Raw genomic sequence first — 22821 nt, 5'->3', positions numbered from 1 at the left:
TCTATATTGTTGAAAGTAGCTAGGTCCAGCAGAAGCTTCTTTAAATTAATGGTATAGAAAATAAACAGATGTTTGTTTGTTTGTCTACATCTCTAGTCCCCACAAGTCAGTCAAACATATTATTTTGGACCCTGATTTTGTACAACTTAACATAACACTTACATGCATACACATATTTTACAACCGACTTTAGTTCTCTGTTTGATTTCCTTTTCTTATTTCTCAAAAGTCATTGGTATACCTGCATTGTGCAAGAACCACTTTTGTATTAATTCCCCAACAGAAATAACAGTCATCCCCTGAAAACAAGTGGTATGAATTTGATTTATACAGACAAAATCTTCATATTGTAGCATTTTCATTGCAATTAAATTGCAAACCATCTCTTGAAGTCTTCACACTACTTGGAAGTACTATTGCAAGATTCCCAAGAGCTCCACTGTAAAAGCAAGCACTCCTGCAACATTGGTGTTTGCAGTTATGGTTGTTCTGGTGGTTTTGTTGAAACTGATATGTGTTGTCCAGAGAAAGTCAGGCCTGCAAAGATTCTAAAGGGCCTGTCTGGCCAGGTTTGGTATGCAGACTTTAAATTTGACAGGCCCAAAAGGTGGGAACAGGGGCATGTCACAAGTGTGTGAGTGTGAGTGTGAGTGTGTGACCATCTCCTAAAAGGGAAATTGAATAAAATTTGTTATATTAGACCAAAAGGCAAAGAGAAAAGGAGGGTTGAAAAAAAGAAAAAAAAAACACACACATGAATTTTCCCATACTCACATAGTGGGATAATTAGGTAATGTGCAACTTCTTCACAGCAGAGAAATCAGAGTTCTCAACTACCAATGCCATGTCTTTTTACTCTGTTTCTGGGAATATTACCATTTAGCAAACTTGTCGCACTCACATAGTCACATACATGATTACCAAAATTTATAAATTTGATTAAGATTATTATTTATCAATACTATTAGCGATTTTACAATTATATCTTAAATTTGAGAGAAATTTTTCTACGCGACTGTAACACATGATATGGTATAACAATTCATTCAAATAATAACATGTATATAAATATTAATATTTAAAATTCTATATCTTAAATAATAGCCTTAAAATTGTACTTATAATATAATATAATTAGATTGGTCATACCGCTACATAGTATTCCGATTACACATAAAAAAATTTCAAATATATATTCCAAATAATATGTCATTACACATATAAATATTTTACAAGTTATAAAATAAATGAGTCTTACAATGAATCATATATGAATGAATAAAACACTATCACATCATTTGAGATCTAAATTTAAAATACCAAATTAGAATCTACAACACTACTCTTTATGATTGATACATATACTTGCATTAGTTAATCACATGTGCTGCACGAGCTCGTGTAGTACTTTTGTACACATTGTGAAGGCTTTTGCAGTTAATGCTGGCAGATCACAAAAGATTGTGATGCTAACTAAACATTGTCAAAATAAGAGCGCCGGGTAAACAAGGGTCTCTTCCATTTATTTTAAGGTGGAGAAACTAGTTATAAGTTGGTGGCACAGTTGAGAATTATAACAGTGGAGATAGTCTTTTATATTTGAAATGATAATAGTCAATTACATGAAATGATGATTTATCGGAAATTTATGTGGTTAGGCTTATCACTAAGGTAGGCAGCAGCACCACCATGTTTGAAAAATGCTAAAAATACCTGTCTGCATAAAATCAATCCTTTTCACAATAAATTATATTATATATGCTTAATTAAGATCACAATTTATTTAATTTCTATATTTTCTTGCTGCCGTTTATTAAATCATTTTCTTGCTGCCGTTTATTAAAAAAAAAAAAAAAATTCTATAGCCATTGCAAATATGGTTGCAACTTTCTTAAAGTACTATGGTGTTAATTTGATAAATATTATTGACTTATTTCTTAACTAGTTTAGGTTTAAGTTTTTAGGTAAGTGGTTGTCTAATATGGTATATGAATCTCGTTTGCAAAAGGTTCTAGTTTCGAATTTTCCATTCCTTAATTTTGTATGTTTTTGTCTGTCAATACATCTTTGTTCACGAGAGAAAAACTTCTATGTCAGTATGTAAACTTTAGATATCAACATAAATCAAAATATAAAAAAAATTTATTTTATTTCATGGATTTTGGATCAAAGTAGAAAAATATTTTTTCCATGGATTTTGGATCTATGAAGCTCTATAACCATTTTAAATCTTTTCCTTGCTTTTAAAATAGAAATCATTTATGATTCTGTCAGATTATGCCCCAGTCCTAAACAGTACTAGCAGTTTCATATTACAATTCTATGTGAACTCATGCTTAATTGAGTGTAAGTCAACATTCAGCAGCTTGAAAAATAGGCAGAAGCCACAAAAATCTCTTAATGTCAACACTTTGTTGAGACTCAAACTAGCCCATCATACAAACTCCTACTTTACTTACAATGTGACACTATAAAATGAAGTCCAAACTCTAAGCCCAACACTACTTCCAACTAAGGCTATAGCCTGTAGCTCCCTCCAACAAAATAAACCTTCGTATCTCCTCAATCCTCATCCTCATCTCAACACCTCCAGCCATGGTGGAGAAGGAGCAGGCCAGACCCCTAGCCCCCGCCGACCACCGCCTGATCAGCGACGACGACGAAGCCGGCCTCCACTTAAAACAAGGTCAACACAATAAGAAGTTCATCAAGTGTTGTGGCTGCATAACAGCCGTGGTCTTAATCCAAGCCGTGGTGATCATAATTCTAGCCTTCACCGTCTTCCGCGTGAAGGAGCCAAAGATCAAAATGAACGGCGTCACGGTCACGAGGCTGGAGCTGATCAACAACAACACCACCCCCAAGCCGGGCTCCAACATATCGCTCACCGCGGACGTGTCGGTGAAAAACCCGAACGTTGCTTCGTTCAAGTACAGTAACACCACCACCACGCTGTACTATCATGGTACTGTGGTGGGGGAGGCACGTGGCTCGCCGGGCCAAGCTAAGACCCGGCGAACCATGAGGATGAATATCACGGTAGATATCATCACGGACCGGCTCACGTCCAACCCAAACCTGAAGGCAGACGTGGGGTCGGGCTTGTTGACCATGACCAGCTATTCTAGGATTCCAGGGAGGGTCAAGATGTTGAATATTATAAAGAAACATGTGGTTGTGAAAATGAATTGCACCATGACGGTTAATATTTCTAGCCAGGCAATTCAAGATCAAAAGTGTAAGAGGAAGGTTAAGCTCTAGTTATATGTGTTTGTTTATTGATTGAAGGTAGAGTAGAATAAGACAAATTTGTAGTGAATTAGTGATAATAATAGGGTTTACAAATATGGTATTGACTATATATAATATGTAAAAGCATGGACTTTACTTTCTTTTTTATGTTTTCCTCTTCTTTTCTTATATTGGGTTTTGAGTAATTAGATGAATTCAAAATGAAATGCCTTACAAAACAACAAATAAGTGAGGATGAAAGACCGGATATTTCAAATTCAATACTTTTTATAATTAAATTTTGATATCATATTAGATAATTATCAAACTCATTTTAGTGGTTAAAGAACACACCAATATAACTAACGGTTCTTTTATTAAAATATTTAACACATGATACATGATGCTTTGCATTTTGATTTGATTCAATATTGAAAACGTACTCCATTCGAATATTTTGGCTGCACTCTATATAAAATGCATATAAGTCTATACTCAACAAAATGCCGTGTGATGACTTGCTTCCGTAAACATCTCCTAAGCGTCTTTAAAGTTTAAACTATTCAAATTAGTTATGTTTGGATGCCAACTTTTGCTTCAGTGGAATTTGATTAATATATAGTTCCAAAAGTATGGCTTTGGAGACTGCCGATCGAATCCAGCTTTATTATTTGAATTCGAGGATTGCGTTGACCAAATTTTCACGCATATAAAGAAAAATAATTCATATGACCCAGTTCTTTAGTTGAATTGCTCATTACATTCATGAATACCCATATGAGTGTTAGAAAAAAACAAGAAAATTAGTAGTATGCATATTCACCGAAAGGCGTGTTGTTTTGAAGGTAAATATGTTATACTCACTAGTCACTATTTTAACGGTTACATACAAAAATTAATGTTTTTTTTTTTCTTTAATGCTAAGTGTGTTGGCCAAAAAAAAAATGCTAAGTGTGAAGAAGATCAAACACTCATCTTATACAATCACATTTTGTAAAGGAAATCAGAGAAAGAGAGAGAATCAAGAGAAATTTTATGAGGGAAACTGATTTCCATTAATTGGAGAGAGAGAAGATAGATTGTCTTTATAATTTACACCGGTCGTCTAATAATTTATAACTATTTTTAACAAATTTGTAATTTTTAAAAGGCTAAAACTTACTTATTTCTTATTATATACAATATGTGAGACATATATATGGTTTTTTTTTTTTTTTTCCAAGAGACACATATATGGTTAATTTATTTGTTGTATACAATATGTAAGACCTACACATGACCACGTGATTATCACATGATTTAGGAGTAGTAATTCTGCTGGAACCACTCAATTGAGCTGAGGTGTGATATGACTTATCAATTTGACTATAAATGCATGAACCCTACAAGACATGAGTACAAAAAGCTGTTAGTAAGCCCAAGCCCAAGAAACATAACAACATGTTTTAAAGGGCTTAAAACCCAAAGAAAGTGAAATCCAAAACCCCCCACAAGGCCACAAGCACAAAAAAGAGGAAAGAAATGAGAAGGAGAGAGCAAAAGAAGGTATCTAGGCAGTGACCAGTGACCACTCAGATTTTCCCACCAAATTTAATGCCTCTCTCTGTTAGTATTAAATGCAGCAGCTGGAGGCACCCACCCACCTTCTCTCACCCCCACCCCCCAAAAAAAAATCCCCCCCAACTCCAATGGCTAAAACCCCCTCTTCCCCTCTCCTCACCCAATGTCCACCCCAACAACCCCCACCACCTCCTCCGCCCCCCCGCCAAATTACCTTTCTACCCTCGGCCTCGGCTACGCCATAGCCATCGCCCTCGGCTTCCTCGTACTCCTCTCCACCCTCCTCCTCGCCTCCTACATCTGCTGCCGCGTCTCCCGCCACCGCACCGCCTCCCAAACCCCAACCCAGAACCCCAACCCCAACCCCAACTCCGACGGCGGCGTCATCCTCCCCCGCATCATCTTCGTCGCCGAAGACGACATTGAGCAGCAGCAACAAGACGACGATGAGAACGCCGTCGTCGGCCTCCACCCTAGCGTCATCAACTCCTACCCCAAATTCCAATTCTCCAAGGAACTGGGCAAAAACGCCGAGTCGTCGTCCACGTGCTCGATCTGCTTGTGCGATTACAAGGACGCCGAGATGCTAAGAATGATGCCGGAGTGCAGGCACTACTTTCACCTCTTCTGCCTCGACGCGTGGCTCAAACTCAACGGGTCGTGCCCCGTTTGCCGGAACTCGCCGCTGCCGACCCCTCTGTCCACGCCCTTGCAGGAAGTAGTGCCCTTGTCGCAGTACGCCGCGGATCGGAGATGGAGGAGGTGATTGGCTTTCTGGGTTTCTTTTTTTTTTGGGTTTTTTTTTTTCTTGAAATTATGTTAGTTTGGTTGGGTGTGAAGAGTGGTTGCTCATTTGTTTGCTTGGTTTGGAAAATGTAAATTTTCTTTTTTGGTAGAGTTGGGGGTTCGAGTGTGATATTGGTGATTGAAGTACATTATGCAACAAACGAATTGAGTTTCAAGCAATTTGTTTAATGTTTCCTTTCATTGTGATGATAAAGCAACAACTTCGATTTCACTTAAACCATTCATCTTTAGCTTGTGTCTGTCTGTCTTTCTTGCTTGTTAGCTAATCATGGTGAATTCTTAATACTGGTTTTCATTTTAGCCAATTTTAGAGTTTGATATGATCGTGAGCTGTGAATCTCTGATCTGCAACTGGGATTTGGAAACCAACCCTTATTTCTATATTTTTGAAGGCTTCTGTTAAATCCTTGATTGCAGGGTTTTCCTGAAGATTTCTTGCAGTGGTCGTGACTCATAGTCATGTATTTTCCAAGTAGCATGCTTTACTGGTTTGTCAACCAATCTAACAGTAAATCTTGCTTGGCCTTCACTTCAGTTCTGCTTCAGATAAGATATTATTATTCAACATATGCTCTGCTGCTACTACTAGTACTAGCTGCCAAAGTTTATGTAATTTTGTATTTTCTCAAAAGTAGGGTACTTCTGTTTGCAAAAGTCAATATAAGCATTGTGCAGTAGCAGTGCAGCACGTGGTGTTTAGTGTTGCGGCTGATCCTCAAGATGTCCCTTAATCAAACTACAAAAGAAAAATGACCAGATTTCTAATCAAGTAGAATCGAACTGAATCTCCATTATATGTTGACTAATACCCACCTCACAATTTTTATCTTAAATTTGAAGAAAGATGAGTAAACAAGTGGGGTAAAGTAGTTATAGTTGCTTTGATTAGAATTGTCTCCCACTTCGTAGTCCAACCCCATCAAGATTATTGTAGCAGGTAGCATTATATAATACAGAATGTGAAGGAAGCAGAGGAGAGAGAGGTTTTAAACTATTGGAAGGATGGACTAGTTATATTAAGTACTGATCCCCATATTCTTAAAACAGGGATCAATCACTCTCAATAACTTTTGCCTTTTGATAGAGTGCTCAGGAAATCCGCCCTATAAGCTCTTCGATCGGATAAAACAAATGGAACCTATGGACTCTGATCTCAAAGGCACTGATCTCCATGCATTTGACATTTTTAATTGATCAGATTAAATGACAAGCCAACATTTTGAAGCTTGGAGTTTCAGTTAAACTATTAAAGATACTGTCACCCTTTATTTTGTATAGAACCATTGCTCTCATTTTCCCTATCCCATAACCCCCTAGACAGTTCAGAAATATTCTAAATTCTAAAACACAATTGCAGTGTTCAGTTTTGAATTGATGAAAATCACAGGGTTTATGTTTTGTTAGTACTTATCTACCACTTCAACAGCTGCTCTTCTTTTCTGCAGCTGTAGATACTAGCCAACTTTTCATCTCATTGAGACAGATGAGGAAACCAAATGTTTTTATGAAGTTAGGAACATGGAGGGGACGAGTTCACAGGTCAATGTTTTTATTGGGTACCTTTGGTCTTCTCCTCTCCATTGGTACCTTATCCAAATTCTATTCTCTCCCATCACTTCATGTCACTGATACCATCTGCAATTATGTAAACCCTGAGACTCAAAGCTGGACTGACAGCCATGTGCCAAAGACTCTTGAACTTGTTATTCAGAAAATCCAACAAGAGCTCAACAAGTTCAGAGACTCAGCAACAGACCATTCATCATCTGCACCTGTGTTGAAATACAGTTCATTTCTCGCTGATATTTTGGGGCTTATTGAGTCAGTGCAGACATCTCTGCCACAGACTGAAGGGACTCATAAGCTAAACAATGATATCAAAGACATCCATCCTCTTTTGAAACCGAAGCAGCAATCTGATGAGCCTGCTGATTATTTTCTGATCGAAGAGATTCGAAAGTATGTGAAGATCAAGCCCAACAGATTAGGGAAGCAGAATTTCATGGGAGCCAATGGAACTTTCACTAGCATTGGCCATGCTTGCTTTGCCATGAAGAATGATCTTGAAGAATACATGGCCTACGATATTGGTGACATCTGCAATGATGATTGGAAGCTAGCTCAAAAGCTAATGGTTCATGGATGTGATCCACTTCCAAGGAGAAGGTGTTTCTCTACAGCCCCAAAGTTCTATAGCAAGCCATTCCCCATTCATGAGTCCATGTGGAAGCTCCCTGATAATCGAAATGTCCGGTGGAGCCAATACCGGTGCAAGAACTTCACTTGCCTGGCTAGCAGCAACACTAGCAAGGGCTTCTTCAAATGTGCAGACTGCTTCAATCTTTCACACCATGAAATGTCCAGATGGACTAAACATGTAAATCTTGACTCCAATTCAAATATGACTGCAGATTTTCTTATTCCTGAAGTGCTTCAGATCAAGCCTGGAGAGGTCAGGATTGGACTGGATTTTAGTGTAGGAACTGGGACTTTTGCAGCCAGGATGAGGGAGTTCAATGTCACTATAGTCTCAGCAACTATCAATCTCGGGGCACCTTTTAGCGAAATGATAGCTCTTCGTGGACTTGTCCCGCTTTACTTGACAATAAATCAAAGGCTGCCATTCTTTGATAACACTCTGGATTTGATCCACACCACAAGGTTTCTAGATGGCTGGATTGATTTTGTGCTGCTGGACTTTGTTTTGTATGATTGGGATAGAGTTCTGAGGCCTGGGGGATTCTTGTGGATTGACAGCTTCTTCTGTTTGAAGGAGGATTTGAATGGTTATTTGGAATCCCTCAAGATGCTAAGGTATAAGAAGCACAAATGGGTTGTTGTTCCAAAGCTTGATAAAGATGATGACAAAGAGGTTTTCTTTTCTGCCGTATTAGAGAAGCCGGGTAGACCCTTCCGGTAATCACATATGTTGATCTTGTATACCATAATCACTATTGTTTTTACATGAGCTTGAAATTTTGAATATGTTGTCATTTTCAATTAGATGAGGCTCATTGTGAATGTAATCTAATTCTATGCGTTCTTTTTCTGTGAGAGAAGGGAAGAAAATTCAGCAGAATTAATTTTTTTCCTTGTAAAGACAATAAGTATGATATAGGACAAACAGTCCCATTTCCCTCCAGAAAGTAGAGCAGTTAGCCACATTGCATTGTTGGAGGTATCTGTTAATTTCAGAGTGCTCATTTTTACTTGCTGCAAAGAAGGGTCCACTAATGTCAAGTTGACGAAAAAGACACTAAAATTAAGGCATTTTGTCTAGCAGTCCCCACTAGCATGAAACCTGTACATGTAGCTGTTGCCCAACTTCACTTCTTCAGATCAGCCCTCAAGAATTATCAATTTGTAGCAAATTTTTTTAGTTTCTTCACTCCTAAGAACTTGACTGTTCTGGGTTTAAAGGCTGACAACTGAAGGGTCATGCGAGATAAGGGCAGAGTCATTGCAATCCATGATCCCTCATGTCCTTTCTTATAATTTTTTTTTGCATACACTACTTTATGTATATAATGCTTTTTCTAAGATGATTTTTTTTATAATGATTCTTCAAGTGTCGATCATATAATCAGTTATTATAAAAAGTAACGTTATGGATATGCATGCAAAAATTTGTCGTTCTTTATTTTTGATTGGTAAGCATTTCTCATTCTTTATGGTAGACCATGAAATTAGCTACATTAAAAAGGGTAGTTATCATTCTAGGGTAGTCTTTTTCCATACCGATTGTGAGTTGTGAGTCACAAACGTCCCACTCGTTGCACATTCTTTTAACAGACTCAGATACCCTCTCCGATGGGCCATGTGGCCCAGCTCTATAAAAAAAGTGACATATTCTGGACCAGCAAGATTCTAAAGGTTCATAGACACGATACAAGTGTACATTATGTAAACCACCTGTAAAAGTTAATAAAACTACACAAAATTTCTTTCATTTAAATACCATCAAACCCATAGAATTGGACCAAGTGAATCGTTTTGCATCATTAGAACCGACTATGGTGGCTTAGAATTAGCCCTGTCGGATGAAGCTAGGGCTATTTTGGCTTAGGACGTGTAATTTACTATATTATTATATGATAAATTTTACTTGTTTTCAATTAAAACCGAGTATATTGCATTTCATGTGTAGTGAATTTACTCTAATCTTTTTTTAGTTTTTTAATAGTGAATGCGTTAATTTTCTTTTATCGTCAAATTTTTCATAACTTTTAATAAATGGGAACGTAATGGCATTTGCATTTTCATCATCAACTAGAAGTCTAGAACAAAGGCCAACCATTTTGATTTTTGAGCCATCTTCCATCTCTCTTTTTAAAAATAAAAGAAAAAACTAATAATAGTTCAAAATTTAAATTGATCCAATAAATAAAAATCATCCCCATGATAACATACGTGAGGACCAGCCCATCTGGATCCTTCTCCTTCATACCAACGTGGAGCCCAGTAAGAGATTGTGGACCCCACTACCCACCCACGTAAAAGTCACCGACCGTCCAAAACCAGCACCACTCATGTCTGCATTCCTGACCGCCACGTGGTACCCAGCCTTTTAAACCCCAGTCGGTGAGTTTAACCATTTCAAATCTTTTCCGCACCACAGACTCCGGACCCGAACCACCAGGCTCGTGCTACTCGACAAGATCAACGGCCCAGATCTAATCTCCTTCCGCGCACCTTTATATAACCCGCCCTTATCCCACCCCCAAAAACCCTACTACTAGGTGTTATTATTATTTCGGTCACTTCACTCGTCTCAGAATCTCGCGAGAATTACTTTTATTTTATCGGGTTTCGGATCGGTTCAGAGAGCATGGCGGAGCATCCGGAGAGTACGGTGGAGCCATCGCTGGTGGAGAAGATAAGCGAGAAGATCCATGGCCATGATTCGTCGTCATCGTCGTCTTCCGATTCGGATACCGAGAAGCCGGCTTCGCCTTCGCCCGTGAAGGCAAAGGTTTACCGGCTTTTCGGGAGGGAGAAGCCGGTTCACCATGTTCTCGGCGGAGGAAAGCGTACGGACATCTATTCTCTCTCTCTCTCTGTCAAGCTGGTTTTTTTTTTGTTGAAAACGTTTGACTAAAAAGTACTCTCTTTTTTTTTTATTCGGCAAGAAAATCTGAATTTTTTTATTTGAAAGAAGTGAAAGGGATATGAAAATTTGATGCCTTAGGGATTAAGCAGTGTGTGATTTTGTGTAGGTTGTGTTCTGATCTGTTATAGTTTTGCTGCGATCTTTATGCCTTGTTTGGTTACTGAGAAAATGATGGAAGTTTAGGGTTTTGGATCATCTGTTTCTGTGTAGACTCCACTAAGTTACTTTTGTTTTGGGGTAGTTTCAATCTATTAATTTAATCGATCAATTACTTCATTTACCGAACTTGTTTAATCCTTAGATCATTTCAATATTGCATAAGATTTAAGAGACTTCAGAAACAAGCTAACATTTCTGAAATGTTTGCAGCTGCTGATGTGTTTTTGTGGAGAAACAAGAAGCTTTCAGCTGGTGTTCTTGGTGGAGCCACTGCGATCTGGGTCCTTTTTGAGTTGATGGAATACCATCTGCTTACACTTGTCTGCCATATTTTGATTGGTACCCTTGCAATCTTGTTCCTGTGGTCTAATGCCCATACTTTTATCCACAAGTAAGATACTGGGTTTTTTCTAATTCATTGTTTTATCTTCTGGTGCTTGATGTATAGGGCCTCATTATTATCTATGTTGCTGTTTTTGTTTCTTGCCTAGTAAGTTAATGACTTTGCTTTTGTAGGACTCCACCTCGTATCCCAGAAGTTCATCTTCCTGAGGCTCCATTCCTGCAGGCTGCTTCTGAGCTGAGACATCAAGTCAACTGGACTTTTGCAATCCTTCATGACATTGCGTCTGGAAGAGATTTGAAGAAGTTTCTTATCGTAAGTATAATTGGATCTCTTTAACTCTCTTTTAAAAGATTCACAATGAGTATATGGGGTGACTACATTGGTTATTGTATTGGTTTAACCTGCTTAACCTGCTTTAATGTCTCATGGATTGCTAGAGCTCAGAAGTTATTGCTCTGCTGTTAAATCTTATACCTTAATTTTAAGTTTATTTTTTGATCATTTTGCACTATGGTTTGGTTTTGATTGTTTGCAATAATAATAATGCACTGTGGATTTCAGGTCATTGCTGGCTTGTGGGTTTTTTCAATTGTGGGGAGTTGGTGCAACTTCTTGACCTTGTTTTATATATGTAAGGACTGAAAACTCTTATGCATTTACTGTATAATTCCTGACTTATTATTGTACTGAATTTGATAATCCCCATTTTTGGACAACAGCGTTTGTTTTGCTACATACGGTGCCTGTTTTCTATGAGAAGTTTGAAGACAAGATCGACCCACTTGCAGAGAAGGCAGCTATTGAGATCAAAAAGCAGTATGCAGTGTTCGATGCCAAGGTTTTGAGTAAGATTCCACAGCTGAAAAACAAGAGGGCGTAGAAAGTCTGAGGTGTTCTGTTGTGTTTTAAAAGCGCTCTAGGTTTTGTAGTCGGGCTTCCCATGCTGTTCAAGTGTTTGGGTTTGTTATTCAGATGACTGTATTTCTATGGTCTTAGTATCCAGAATTAGGTTTCTATTATGCTTATACATTATGATGGGAAGCTATTGAACAGCACCCTAGCCATAGGTTTATTCTGACAACTTTATGACATACAATGGTGCCTTGTACATGGGTTGTCACTTAATATTTGATCAGTTATGGTGTATGTTATTTCATGCTTGTTCTCATTTTTGGTTGTGAGCATGATGTTTTGGTGCTTCTGTTATGTATTTTCTGCATCAAGTGGACCAAACAGTCTAAATTAAATATGTTTATTCTTTTTGGGAATAAACAGTCTTCTGTTATATATTGCTTTTGTTAAGTATATTCTATTTGGGAACGTGGTGTCCATTTTCTATTTTCAGTTAGTTCAGATATCTTCTATGCTGCAACTTTTGGGTTGGACTTGCTGAATTCAGAAAGTTAGGCACTTGAAAAAGAAATTTTAATCGTTCAAATCACAAAATATACAATTGGCATGGTGTTGAGGTGTTTTGCCAAAAATCTTGATCGGTCAGCTACTTGGGCCGTGATGTTCATAATGTATTAAGGGCATGTTTATTAATTCGTAATTGGAATCAAAATAAGAAATTGGATTCTGATTACGGGCTACTTATGTGTTTATTAGTTATATGAAAATAATAATACAAGTGGGGTCCACATGATATCAGGAATTCAACTCCTTATATTGGAGGAATTGGATTCTTGTGTGGGGGGAGGTATTCTGATTCCTAGAGAAACAACATATCAGGAGTCCAACTTTTTTTCTTATGATACCCTCATTATTTCTATAATTTATTTAAAATAAAGGTATTTTAGTAATCAAATTGGTTTCAATTTCGATTCCGCTGAATTAGTAAACAACTTATATAGAATTGGTACCATTCCTCTTCTGATTCCAGATAATTTAGTAAACAGCTTCAATGAGAATCCGGATTTTGACTCATCCTCAATCTAATTCCTTCTCAATCCAATTCCTTCTCAATTCAATTCCTCCTAATCCGATTACGGATTAGTAAACATGCAAAAAAAGAATCAGAATGAATCGGAATGAAAAAGAATCGACATGAACAGAAATCGGAATTAGTCATTCTCATTAACGTGTTTATTAATTATTAAGAAAGAGAATGAAAATAAAGTTGATTTCCATAAACGTGTTTATTAACTAGTAGGAATCATAATAAAAATGAGTTTAATTACTAAAATGCCCTTTTACAACATCCATTATATTTTTTAAATGATATTTATTAATCATAATTTTTTAAATGATAAATATTCATTTTACTACTATTTATATTTATATTTCTATCAACTATTTATTAATCCATTATATTTATTAATCACAATTTTAATATATGTATTTTATTAATATTCACAATTTTAATATTTTTATTTATTAATCCATTTTGCTAACTATTTATATTTACAATTTTAATATTTTTTACAATTTATTTCTTTCAACTATTTAATATTCACAATTTTTTTAATCCATTATATTTATTAATCACAATTTTTTAAAGAAATAATTAGGCTTTGGTCCTTTAGAAAAACAGTTTTTAGATGGTGATCGAGTGTTTTAAAATTTATAAAAAAATCTTTTTAATTCATAATAATTTATAAGAAAATCATTTTAATTCATAATAAAGTCCTTCTTTGATTTGAAGGGTATTTACCCCTATTTGAAAGGTATTTTCCCTCCTAGGGTATAAAATGAGCTTTGTAGAGGCTGCATGTATCTCCCCAAAATCTTGGAGTTAAAACCTAACATAATGCCGTCAAAGAAGAAAAATAAAAGAACTTGACTAAAAACTCTAATCACTACCGATCTTAGTCTAAAAAAGACTCATAAAATGGACTAAACTCTAAGTCTTTTTTTTTTAAATGATAAATATTAAAAAAGATGAATATTTATTTAAATATTCATTTTAAATGATAAAATAAAGGATATTTTTGGTATTTCATAAAAAATGTAGGGGCATTTGGGACATGAAAATTTCATTCTGATTCCTCCTCCCTCATTATGGACCCCCCTAAGGAATCTCATTCCCCTAAAATCAGAAATCTCATTCATGATTTTGGTAGGCCCCACATGCATTCCATTTCCCCTCTAAGTTTAGTAAACAAGGGAATGAGAATCATTCTCAACTGTTAAGTAAACAAGGGAATGAGAATGATTTCCATTCCCAACTGTTAAGTAAACACAAAAAACGAGAATGTGAGTGATTCCCAAATGTTAGTAAATACAGAAATGAAAATCATTACTCCCTCATTCCCATTCCCTTGAGGTAAACATGCCTTAATTCTTTTCCGCTAAACATGCAATTGATATGAGAGGTGTTAAAATATGAAACGTTTGTGGTAAGGGAGGAATGTTTGTTTTCTTTTGCGTCTTCTCACTTCTCCTTTCCATTTTACAGTGTAGTCTCTCTCTTCACCTTTTTGAAGTGTAGTCTCATGCATTGTCATCATGAAAGCAAGCTCATGGGAATATCTCGATAACGTTGGGATTAAGAATCTTGTCTTTTTAACTGGTGATTGGCAACAATGATACACAAATCAAGTGTCTTGCAAGACTTGCAATGAAGATTATAAAGATACCAAACACAAAATTGCTCACAGAAAACTTTTATAATTATTGTAGTGTTTTTACAATTTTCCCATTGTGGCAATTATGTTGTGCATCACCTCCCATTTCCCAGTTTAATTGGCAACCAAATCAACATTACCCAACAACTATGCACGAACTCATTTGAGTGAAAGAATTGATTGAACAAGATTGCATTTGCTACAAAATAAAATAATGATCTATACCTTTGATTAATTACAAAATGCAACAAATTTTCAGTATCTGGGGGGCAGTCTTGAGGCATAAGGATTGCTCTCTGACGATGTGAGAGGAACTGTTGAGAATTCAGAATCAGAATGTTCCAACTGCTGAAAATTACTGTGAAAAGGCGAGGGACTTGTGTTCTGGATTGGCGATACATTTGTTCGTGAGAAACCAGACACAGTACCACTGGTACTGGTGGTTGCCCTATGGTCATGTTCCAATGGAAGAGCATGTGCAGTGTTTGAAGTTCTTCTGTATGAATCTTCCTGAGATCTGCCTGAATCATCTGCAGACTCTCTTCTCTCCCTTTCTTCAGTTTCTTTGAGAAGAAAATCAACCCACAAATCTGCGAAGGACTGAACTTGGTAGAGAAAAAGTTAATGGAACAGAGTCCGTGAAGCAAATGGGGAAAAAATGTTATTTAGAGGAAAGAGTTATTCAATAAAGAAAAGGGTCCTGAAATAACTGATCAGAAAGTACAAGGGAAAAGAGAATATTGTAATAACAAAATGAATCATGGAGCACATCAGTTTGGAGATCAGAGTATGCCAATTAATTTCTAGTTGAAAGGAGAAACCAAAAAGTACCTGATTTTCAGATGCTGCATTTGTAGATGCTCCAGCTGAACTGCCTCCCAAAATGCCACCGACGAGGCGGCCAGGCAGACCCAAAACTCCACGAACAACACCTTTGCCTGCACCTTGAGAAACCCCTATTCTCTGCTTGTCTTCATCAGTGAATCCCAGCATGCGAGCCATAAGATCCAGAACCTGGAGAGCCGCAAAAAAACTACATGAGCCTGGTCATACTAAAAATTAAATGAGAGAACTGCTTCAAAATGAAGGACAAAACTAAAACAATCTTCCTCTTGCATCAGTGGTGCTGGTGCATGATGCTGGTTGGGGGATTAACCAGCCAGAACTATTAAATGCTTACAGAAACCGAACATAACAGATTGGATGAACTTTTTTTTGGTAGTGCCCCATCCCGAATCTAGTCTAGTCTTACAATAAAGATCTTCATACCTCTTTACTGTGGTTTCTCTGAAAGTAGGTCACCAGTAACTTGATCACAATGCGTCTGTGAACAATACGAATCATCGTTAACTTGCAATATCTTCTTTAAAGGACCAATTATTTAAAAAAACAAAAAGAAAAGAAAGAGGGTTGCTCAATACTCAAGAACAGAAGCCATTATTGTAACTTGAAGGCAAAATGAATGTCAGTAAACATGCCATGTACCTCAAACCCAATAGGCCACCAAAAAAAAGTTATGCAGACCAACCTGTCAACAAGAAAATCTGAATCTATTGACATCCTGTTAAGCCTGGTCATACTTTGCTCAACCGCTCGCCGAAGTTTTGCATTGTCTTCCTCAAGTTTATTTACTCTGCTTTTCCAATCTGCTACCAACTTTTCAGCTTGTGAAAGCTTGGACATAATTTCTTCCTTTTCCCTCTTTGATACCTCTGCCTGATGATCCGCATCCTGGTAACAGCACAGAACATTTAAACTCCAAGCTTTTTTGTTTTTAAGGGAGGGGGGACTGGATTTACAAGACTTAGAACAGATAAAAGGCAAAAGTAAATTACCAACCGAAAAAAAAAGGCAAAAATAAATATACAAGTTGAGTTTTAAGCAAATTAAACATTGTGAATTTAAATAGATAACAAATCCATCAAATTACTAGAGGAGAAGACCATCAGAATATACAGAGAACCATAATTTGTGAGTGCTGCAACTTTATAGAATATATGGAATCTTGTTTCTATTAACACTCCCCTAACAAATCAAAGGAAGAAACATGATTTGCACATTCACAATTATGTGGCACCAGTGTAATAAATGCACTGCAAGTAATAATACTATATAAGACTACAAGCAGATTAGAAATTGGATAATAAAACAAATTCATATTTGACAATGCAAAGAATCAGAAAGGATCATACTTCCAAGAGCTGAGAAAGTTTAGCCAATTCTTCTCTTGCCCGAGCCAAATCTCCTTCCAAATGTTCCTATACATAAAATGAACTACCATAAAAACCATAATCTGGGGACTCAAAGTTCTGAACAACACATTCCAAATGCCTTCCTATATATTCCACAGGCAGACAAAATCACACTCGATTACCTTAGCTTCAATTTCAGCATAGTACTGACCAAGAGCAGTTTGAAGATTCAACAGTTCAGTATTTTTGGCATCTATAGTGCTCATACAGCTTGCAAGTCTTTTATTTAGATCATCAATAAGTTCCTTTGATTTCTGAATTTCATTGCTGTTAGTCATCTTGACTTCATCCTGCCTAACAATTGCCTGCTTCAGAGCTTTCTCCAAATGTGATATTTGAGCTCTTTGATATTCATTACTTTGTCGAAGTTCTTCAATGATTTTGCTGTCTTCATCCATTTTTTCTGACTCTTCAGATTCCTATACACAGTAGAAGCCAATAAGAAAAACCATCATCAATTTTCATGCTGGAAGTTGAAACTTAACACTTTCACTTAATATATAGAGGATGAAAAATCCACTGAACACAATCCTAAATCATAATCAAATCAATATCAGAATCAAATGGCAAGTTCAAAATGCGTGAAGCTTGATGCACCAGCCATATTTATATGTAATATGCCATGCACCACAATGCATATAATGAATATTTTAGAGACGTGTAACCTTTTCTAGCAAATGCTGTTTAAGGCGTGACAATTGTTGCAAGGCTTTGTCCCTTTCATGGCGTGTTTCCTTCAAATCTTTATCTAACTTTTGCAAAGATAGCTCCATTTCTTCCTTTCCAGGAAAACTTTCTGCCTTCTGCAAAAAAAAAAAAAAAAAAAAAAAAAGTAAGAACTAGAGGAATCGGGTATAAAAGTACCACCCACCAAGTTATGTCCAGCATGCATAAACATAACTAGTAAAGTAAACGCACACACCCACACCAAAAGGGAGAGGGAAAAGAAGGGAGGAAGGATTCCAACTTAATTGCATAAAAAAGTAAGCATTGTGTTTCCCAGAAATTTTTCAGGCTCCACAAGAATTACCTCATTCAAACTTGTTGGATGCTTATACATAGTTTCTGAAGCATCTGAGGATTTTTTTTCAGTTGACATCCTGCTAGTTTTCAAAGCAACCTCAAGTTCATTCTTCTCCATCTGTACAATGACATAATATTAGTGGAGCTTTTAATGGCCCAATAAGCAGCAACACAAAGTTTCATCAATAGGCATGACATGTTACTGATAAAGCACAACCTTAAGGCTAGTATTTTCCTTCTGTAGGGTTGCAATTAATCTTTTCAAACTCTCTGCAACATCATCTGCATTTTCATCCCCTCGTCTATTCAACTCCATTTGCAGTCGATTTATCTCAGACATTTTCTCATTCAACTCATTACGTATTTTACTTATCTCAATGGAGGTCTGCTGAAAGGAAAAACATGAGATACAAAAAAGCACAGGTCAGAGAACCACAAAGAGGAACATACATGTACAGAGAAATATGAATAGTGCTAATTTCAGAATGCACTGATTGAGGCAAAAAGAAATGTGCACTGATTTCCCAAAAGGCTTATTGGGTGGGTGGGGAAGGGTGGGGTGGGGTGGGGGGAGGGATTTACCCAATAGATCCAGCACTTAATGTCTGAAATTAAGTAGAAATAGAAACAGATTTGTATATTTCCAAATATATGTAAGTGATGCCAGTGGAGAATAGAGCCACATAACTTACGCGTAATACATATATAGGTGCATACATATTGACACAGCTACGTATGCAAAACACATGATCACTCAAGAAAATAAATGTTTGGAAAAAGAACACCAAAACTTCTTAAAAGTCCAACAAAAATCAAGCATAATTATACAATAAACTGGAACTAAAGGCATTCATTTAAAAACATATGCAACTAATATGAATAATTCTCTAAGTTTTTAGTTTAGCCACATCTTATCCAGAAAATCGAAATCAAAAGATCAATCTCACTAAGAATTCCAACTAGTCTAATGCACTGGAGCCTGATCATGGACCACTGGCACTTTCAGATTTATCTGAAAACAAGAAGGAAACATATATACCGAATCATGATCATTTAAAAGCAACATGGGCAGCATGAAAGTCTTCACTAGTATTATCACCCAGAGTACAATATATCAATATTGATGGAATTAAGAAATAAAGAGGTAATAAAATTAGCTTATACTTAGAAGGCAACAGTAGACAAAGAAATGACCTAAGCCCATATCAATGGAAGTAGTTGATGTCAAATAGTCATAATATAAATCAACTCATATGTCAATTTGAAACTCACATTGTCTCTATCCAACTTCAGAAATTTGAGCTCTTCCTGGATAGTTTCATTCAACTTTTGTTCCTCTGAGAGTGAATGGAGATTGAATTAAAAAATCTGATAAAAATTCAAGATGATAGTTGCAAAGTCACTTTTGAATCTTCACTGTCCAGCAGTGTACCTCTTAATTTTAGCCGTATATTTCCCAACTGATTGCGATCTTTTTCAAGTTCCATCCGCAGTTGTTTCATCTCAGGAGTAGCTAGCACTGCTTCTGGGGACCTATTTTTCTCTTCTAGTAAATCTGCAAGCTCCTAGAAGGCATTCATATAAAGTTCTTTCATCAATAAAAACGAAAACAAAAAACTAACAGAAAACAATTTTTTTTTTGTTTGAGAAAAAAAAAAATTCAATTTAATGACTATAGCCAAAACCTGATTTGATAAGAATTATAGCAAAAACACAATTTGAAAATTGTGATATCTAGATCTAACCTAAATAACAAAATGAAAACATAAACTACCCATATAACTTATCATACAAAAATCATCCTAAACATCTAGCTATTAAAATTATAACAGAATACAAGGTGCATTACCCTTTCATTCCCATTGCTTATCCCATCCTGTATAGAGACAACACCATTCTGTTTCTGGTGTCCAGCATAGCCTGTTTTTGCTTGACTTGTCAATTTATGCTGTCTGTTGGGTGACTGATTACTACTTCCCTGAATAAAGTCCAAGCTAACTGAGTCAACTACCATAGCTCAAGAATTATCTTTCGATGACAATTGACAACATGAAAAAAAAGTAAAAGTGATTCTTGCAACTCAGTGGATGTAGAATCAACACATACTAAAAAAACCAATTACATGCAAACAATTAAAGGCAAAGTACTACATGTCCACTCCTTTAAGCAAGTTAAGGATCTTGCTCCCTGCTATAGCAGAGAAACTTATACACCTATCAATTCAACTACCTTATTAATGGCCCTGCTTATTGACTGTTCAGTATCAGGACAACTGGGTATGGCTAACACACAAAAACATGCAGTAAGGGTGAGTGAATCTCTTATGACATGCCAGATAATTAACATGCTGGACCAAATCAAACAAGTGGCGAGTTGCTTAGAGATATACTTCTCTAACTACAGAACCTTGTACAATGATAACATATATGTCATCCCAAGAAGTGAATGATTCAAGTAGTGGCAAACTTACAGCACAGATTCATTGCAATCAATGTTAGCCATGACACAAGTTCAGTTTAAAGAAAAACAAATACTAAATACCTTGAACACATTGGTGCCATTTGCTGCCACTTTGTGATTTTCATTTCTAGACGCATTCAGAGATGCAGTAGTTGTGTCCAGGTTTTGTTTCAATGAGCCATTTTCTTTACTCAATCTAGAAATTTGATCCTGTCAAATGTGAGGGCTTCGAAATTTCAAAAGGCATGTTCATAATATCTACTGTCAAAATGTCACTCCATACTGGATGTAGGGTGCACAAATCCAATTACAGATACCTCCATCACAAAAGATATACAAATACAAGTTCAATACAAGAGTTGTTGGGTACCTCTTTTTCCTTCAACAAAGCTGCATAGTTTATTGATAATGCTTTAATTTCTGCCTCAGATTCCTGAAGCCTCTTAATTTCTGCTATGTATTGTTCAATCTAAAAGAAGAACAGAAAATACAAAAGATAATATTATCCCATAAAGTACTCCATCTAATCATACAAATCAAATAACAGCTGCAAGAAGAGACAGAGAGAGAATAAAAAAAACCAAAAACCAAATGGCCACTACCCAATCAAGACAATAATCAAATATGGCAAGAGTCTCCTCTAAAATCAACTCAAATATTTTTCCTTAAAATATATTTTTTGACATCACGTCGGATTCCTTTACAGATACATTTACACGTGCACTTGAATTGAAATGATCTCAAATTACAAGAACAAACAGATAAGAGAATGCCTTAAAAACCGTCTATCTACCCAGGCAGTTCATATGATCATATGCATATTGATTTGTCACAAACTATATGGCCTGCCATGGGAAATGAAGCAGTGCGGAGAGAGTCGCACGCACAGTAACGAGGGGGGTTCACATCTATATGTGTAGTGTGGTGGTTGGGCCTACCCACCCTATTTGTTTATGATCTATGGGTCTACTAGAGCTACGCACTTCAATCAATTAACCAAATTTTTTGAACGGATATGAAATCACTTGTGCTCAATCTAGTGGTATTTTATGGGAATTTTATCTATCGCTGTAGGATTCCTATTCAAGATCACGGCAGTTCGTTTTCGGGCGGCTGTAGAACGGACAGCCAGTTGCAGCATCAAGTTCTGACCCAAATTGAGCAAGGGCAGGCACTTCACCATATTGTGCCAATTCCAGTTTTGAACAGCTTTAGATATTCTACTTGATGCACAGATGCCGGGCCAAATACCATAGACCTCCCAGAACCACTGCCGCCACAAAAGTTAGATAAAATAGCAACTCTCACACTTCTTAACCACAATCTTGCTTATGGTTCCAAATCAAAGTTTATTAGACAAACAGGAACTAACCAACTTACTATACACACATCCCTCGGAAGCCCAGTAAATGCCATTACTACCATGTAAATTATATTGTTCTCAACCTAAACTGCAAGTTAACTGGAAACTCAATAAACCACATTTTGGAAATCTACCTCCATTTCGGAGTTTGAATTTGAATGCCACACACGTAGATGCCCAATGATTCAATGATTCACTAAGATAATAACCAAATTCTCAGCAAAACACACAATTCTCAATCCAAACTCATCGAAATCAAAGCATTATGAGCTACACAATCCAAATGCCGAAACAATACCAACACAATTCTCCAATCCACACAAAAACCGAAACCAATTACCAAAATGGAGCCAAAAAAGAAGAATCAATGTAAAACCTCTGGATTAATAGCGAAATCGATGCCATTGGGGATCGGAGAGCGGGAGGGGGACTTGGAATGCGCGAAGCTGTGGGAGTTCCTCCGATCAGAGATGGCAGAAGTTTGGGGTCCTCCTCCATTAACCGAAGAAGAAGCGTAGATCTCAAGCTCGTCTTCGTCGTCGTCGTCGTGCACGTCCTGCGCGATCTTGTTGAGGTTCTCTTTGAGGTTGGCAATGGTGTTCCACATCATTCAAAACCCTCGCAAGCCAATGAAATATGTAGAAATGTATGTTGTGCAAAATTTGGGGTCTAAAATGGTGGGAAAATCGGAGGAGAAGGTGGTGGTGCTCTTCTTTCAAGTGCCTCGGATTGATTCAGAAGTTGGACTGCTGATTGAAATTTTGATTCAATTCGGTAGATCTGATTCAGGAAAGGGCCGACGGGGTGGAATTTGCGTCTGCTGATATTTCATTAATTAACAAGCGACTTGCGTTTTGGTCAAAAAATATATTTCATTAATTGCGTTTGCGTCATTTTTAATTTTCTTTTAGAAAAGATTGGTGGACAAATAAATACAAACAATA

The 22821-nt window shown here is 36.7% G+C and overlaps 5 protein-coding genes across 7 annotated transcripts; 4 read left to right on the top strand and 1 right to left on the bottom strand.

The window, feature by feature from the left end:
* The first annotated feature begins 2492 nt into the window (after window positions 1–2492).
* Window positions 2493–3395, top strand: LOC147290525 (Late embryogenesis abundant (LEA) hydroxyproline-rich glycoprotein family). Its single transcript, XM_086238272.1, has one exon. The coding sequence runs from the start codon at window positions 2596–2598 to the stop codon at window positions 3259–3261; it is 666 nt and encodes a 221-aa protein (XP_086094398.1). The 5' UTR covers window positions 2493–2595; the 3' UTR covers window positions 3262–3395.
* Window positions 3396–4882: 1487 nt separating this feature from the next.
* On the top strand, window positions 4883–5757 carry LOC147290524 (RING/U-box superfamily protein). Its single transcript, XM_086236339.1, has one exon. The coding sequence runs from the start codon at window positions 4955–4957 to the stop codon at window positions 5555–5557; it is 603 nt and encodes a 200-aa protein (XP_086092465.1). The 5' UTR covers window positions 4883–4954; the 3' UTR covers window positions 5558–5757.
* A 1001-nt stretch (window positions 5758–6758) lies between these two features.
* On the top strand, window positions 6759–8719 carry LOC147290523 (S-adenosyl-L-methionine-dependent methyltransferases superfamily protein). The gene has a single exon (XM_086236338.1). It carries the CDS (start codon window positions 7082–7084, stop codon window positions 8516–8518), a length of 1437 nt encoding a protein of 478 aa, XP_086092464.1. The 5' UTR covers window positions 6759–7081; the 3' UTR covers window positions 8519–8719.
* A 1606-nt stretch (window positions 8720–10325) lies between these two features.
* Window positions 10326–12381, top strand: LOC147290522 (Reticulon family protein). Its single transcript, XM_086234968.1, has 5 exons — window positions 10326–10628; window positions 11078–11258; window positions 11384–11525; window positions 11775–11844; window positions 11933–12381. The coding sequence occupies exons 1-5, from the start codon at window positions 10427–10429 to the stop codon at window positions 12091–12093; spliced, it is 756 nt and encodes a 251-aa protein (XP_086091094.1). The 5' UTR covers window positions 10326–10426; the 3' UTR covers window positions 12094–12381.
* Window positions 12382–14818: 2437 nt separating this feature from the next.
* Window positions 14819–22686, bottom strand: GC4 (golgin Putative 4). 3 transcript variants are annotated; one of them, XM_086236584.1, is made up of 15 exons: window positions 22254–22686; window positions 20885–20983; window positions 20596–20724; window positions 19904–20032; window positions 19487–19619; window positions 19327–19391; window positions 18272–18442; window positions 18062–18172; window positions 17697–17834; window positions 17154–17450; window positions 16972–17037; window positions 16308–16510; window positions 16049–16103; window positions 15611–15793; window positions 14819–15379 (listed from the first exon to the last, which is right to left on the bottom strand). In XM_086236584.1, exons 1-15 carry the CDS (start codon window positions 22485–22487, stop codon window positions 15035–15037), a joined length of 2358 nt encoding a protein of 785 aa, XP_086092710.1. In that variant the 5' UTR covers window positions 22488–22686; the 3' UTR covers window positions 14819–15034. The 3 variants fall into 3 exon arrangements, with proteins under 3 accessions (XP_086092710.1, XP_086092712.1, XP_086092711.1); XM_086236586.1 differs by having other exon boundaries at window positions 17697–17831; XM_086236585.1 differs by having other exon boundaries at window positions 18272–18439.
* Window positions 22687–22821: the final 135 nt, after the last annotated feature.

Source organism: Dryas octopetala, chromosome 3 (genome assembly GCF_963921425.1).
Source record: "Dryas octopetala chromosome 3, drDryOcto1.1, whole genome shotgun sequence".
Taxonomy (NCBI): Eukaryota; Viridiplantae; Streptophyta; class Magnoliopsida; order Rosales; family Rosaceae; genus Dryas; species Dryas octopetala.
This window is presented reverse-complemented; position numbering and strand designations above follow the sequence as displayed.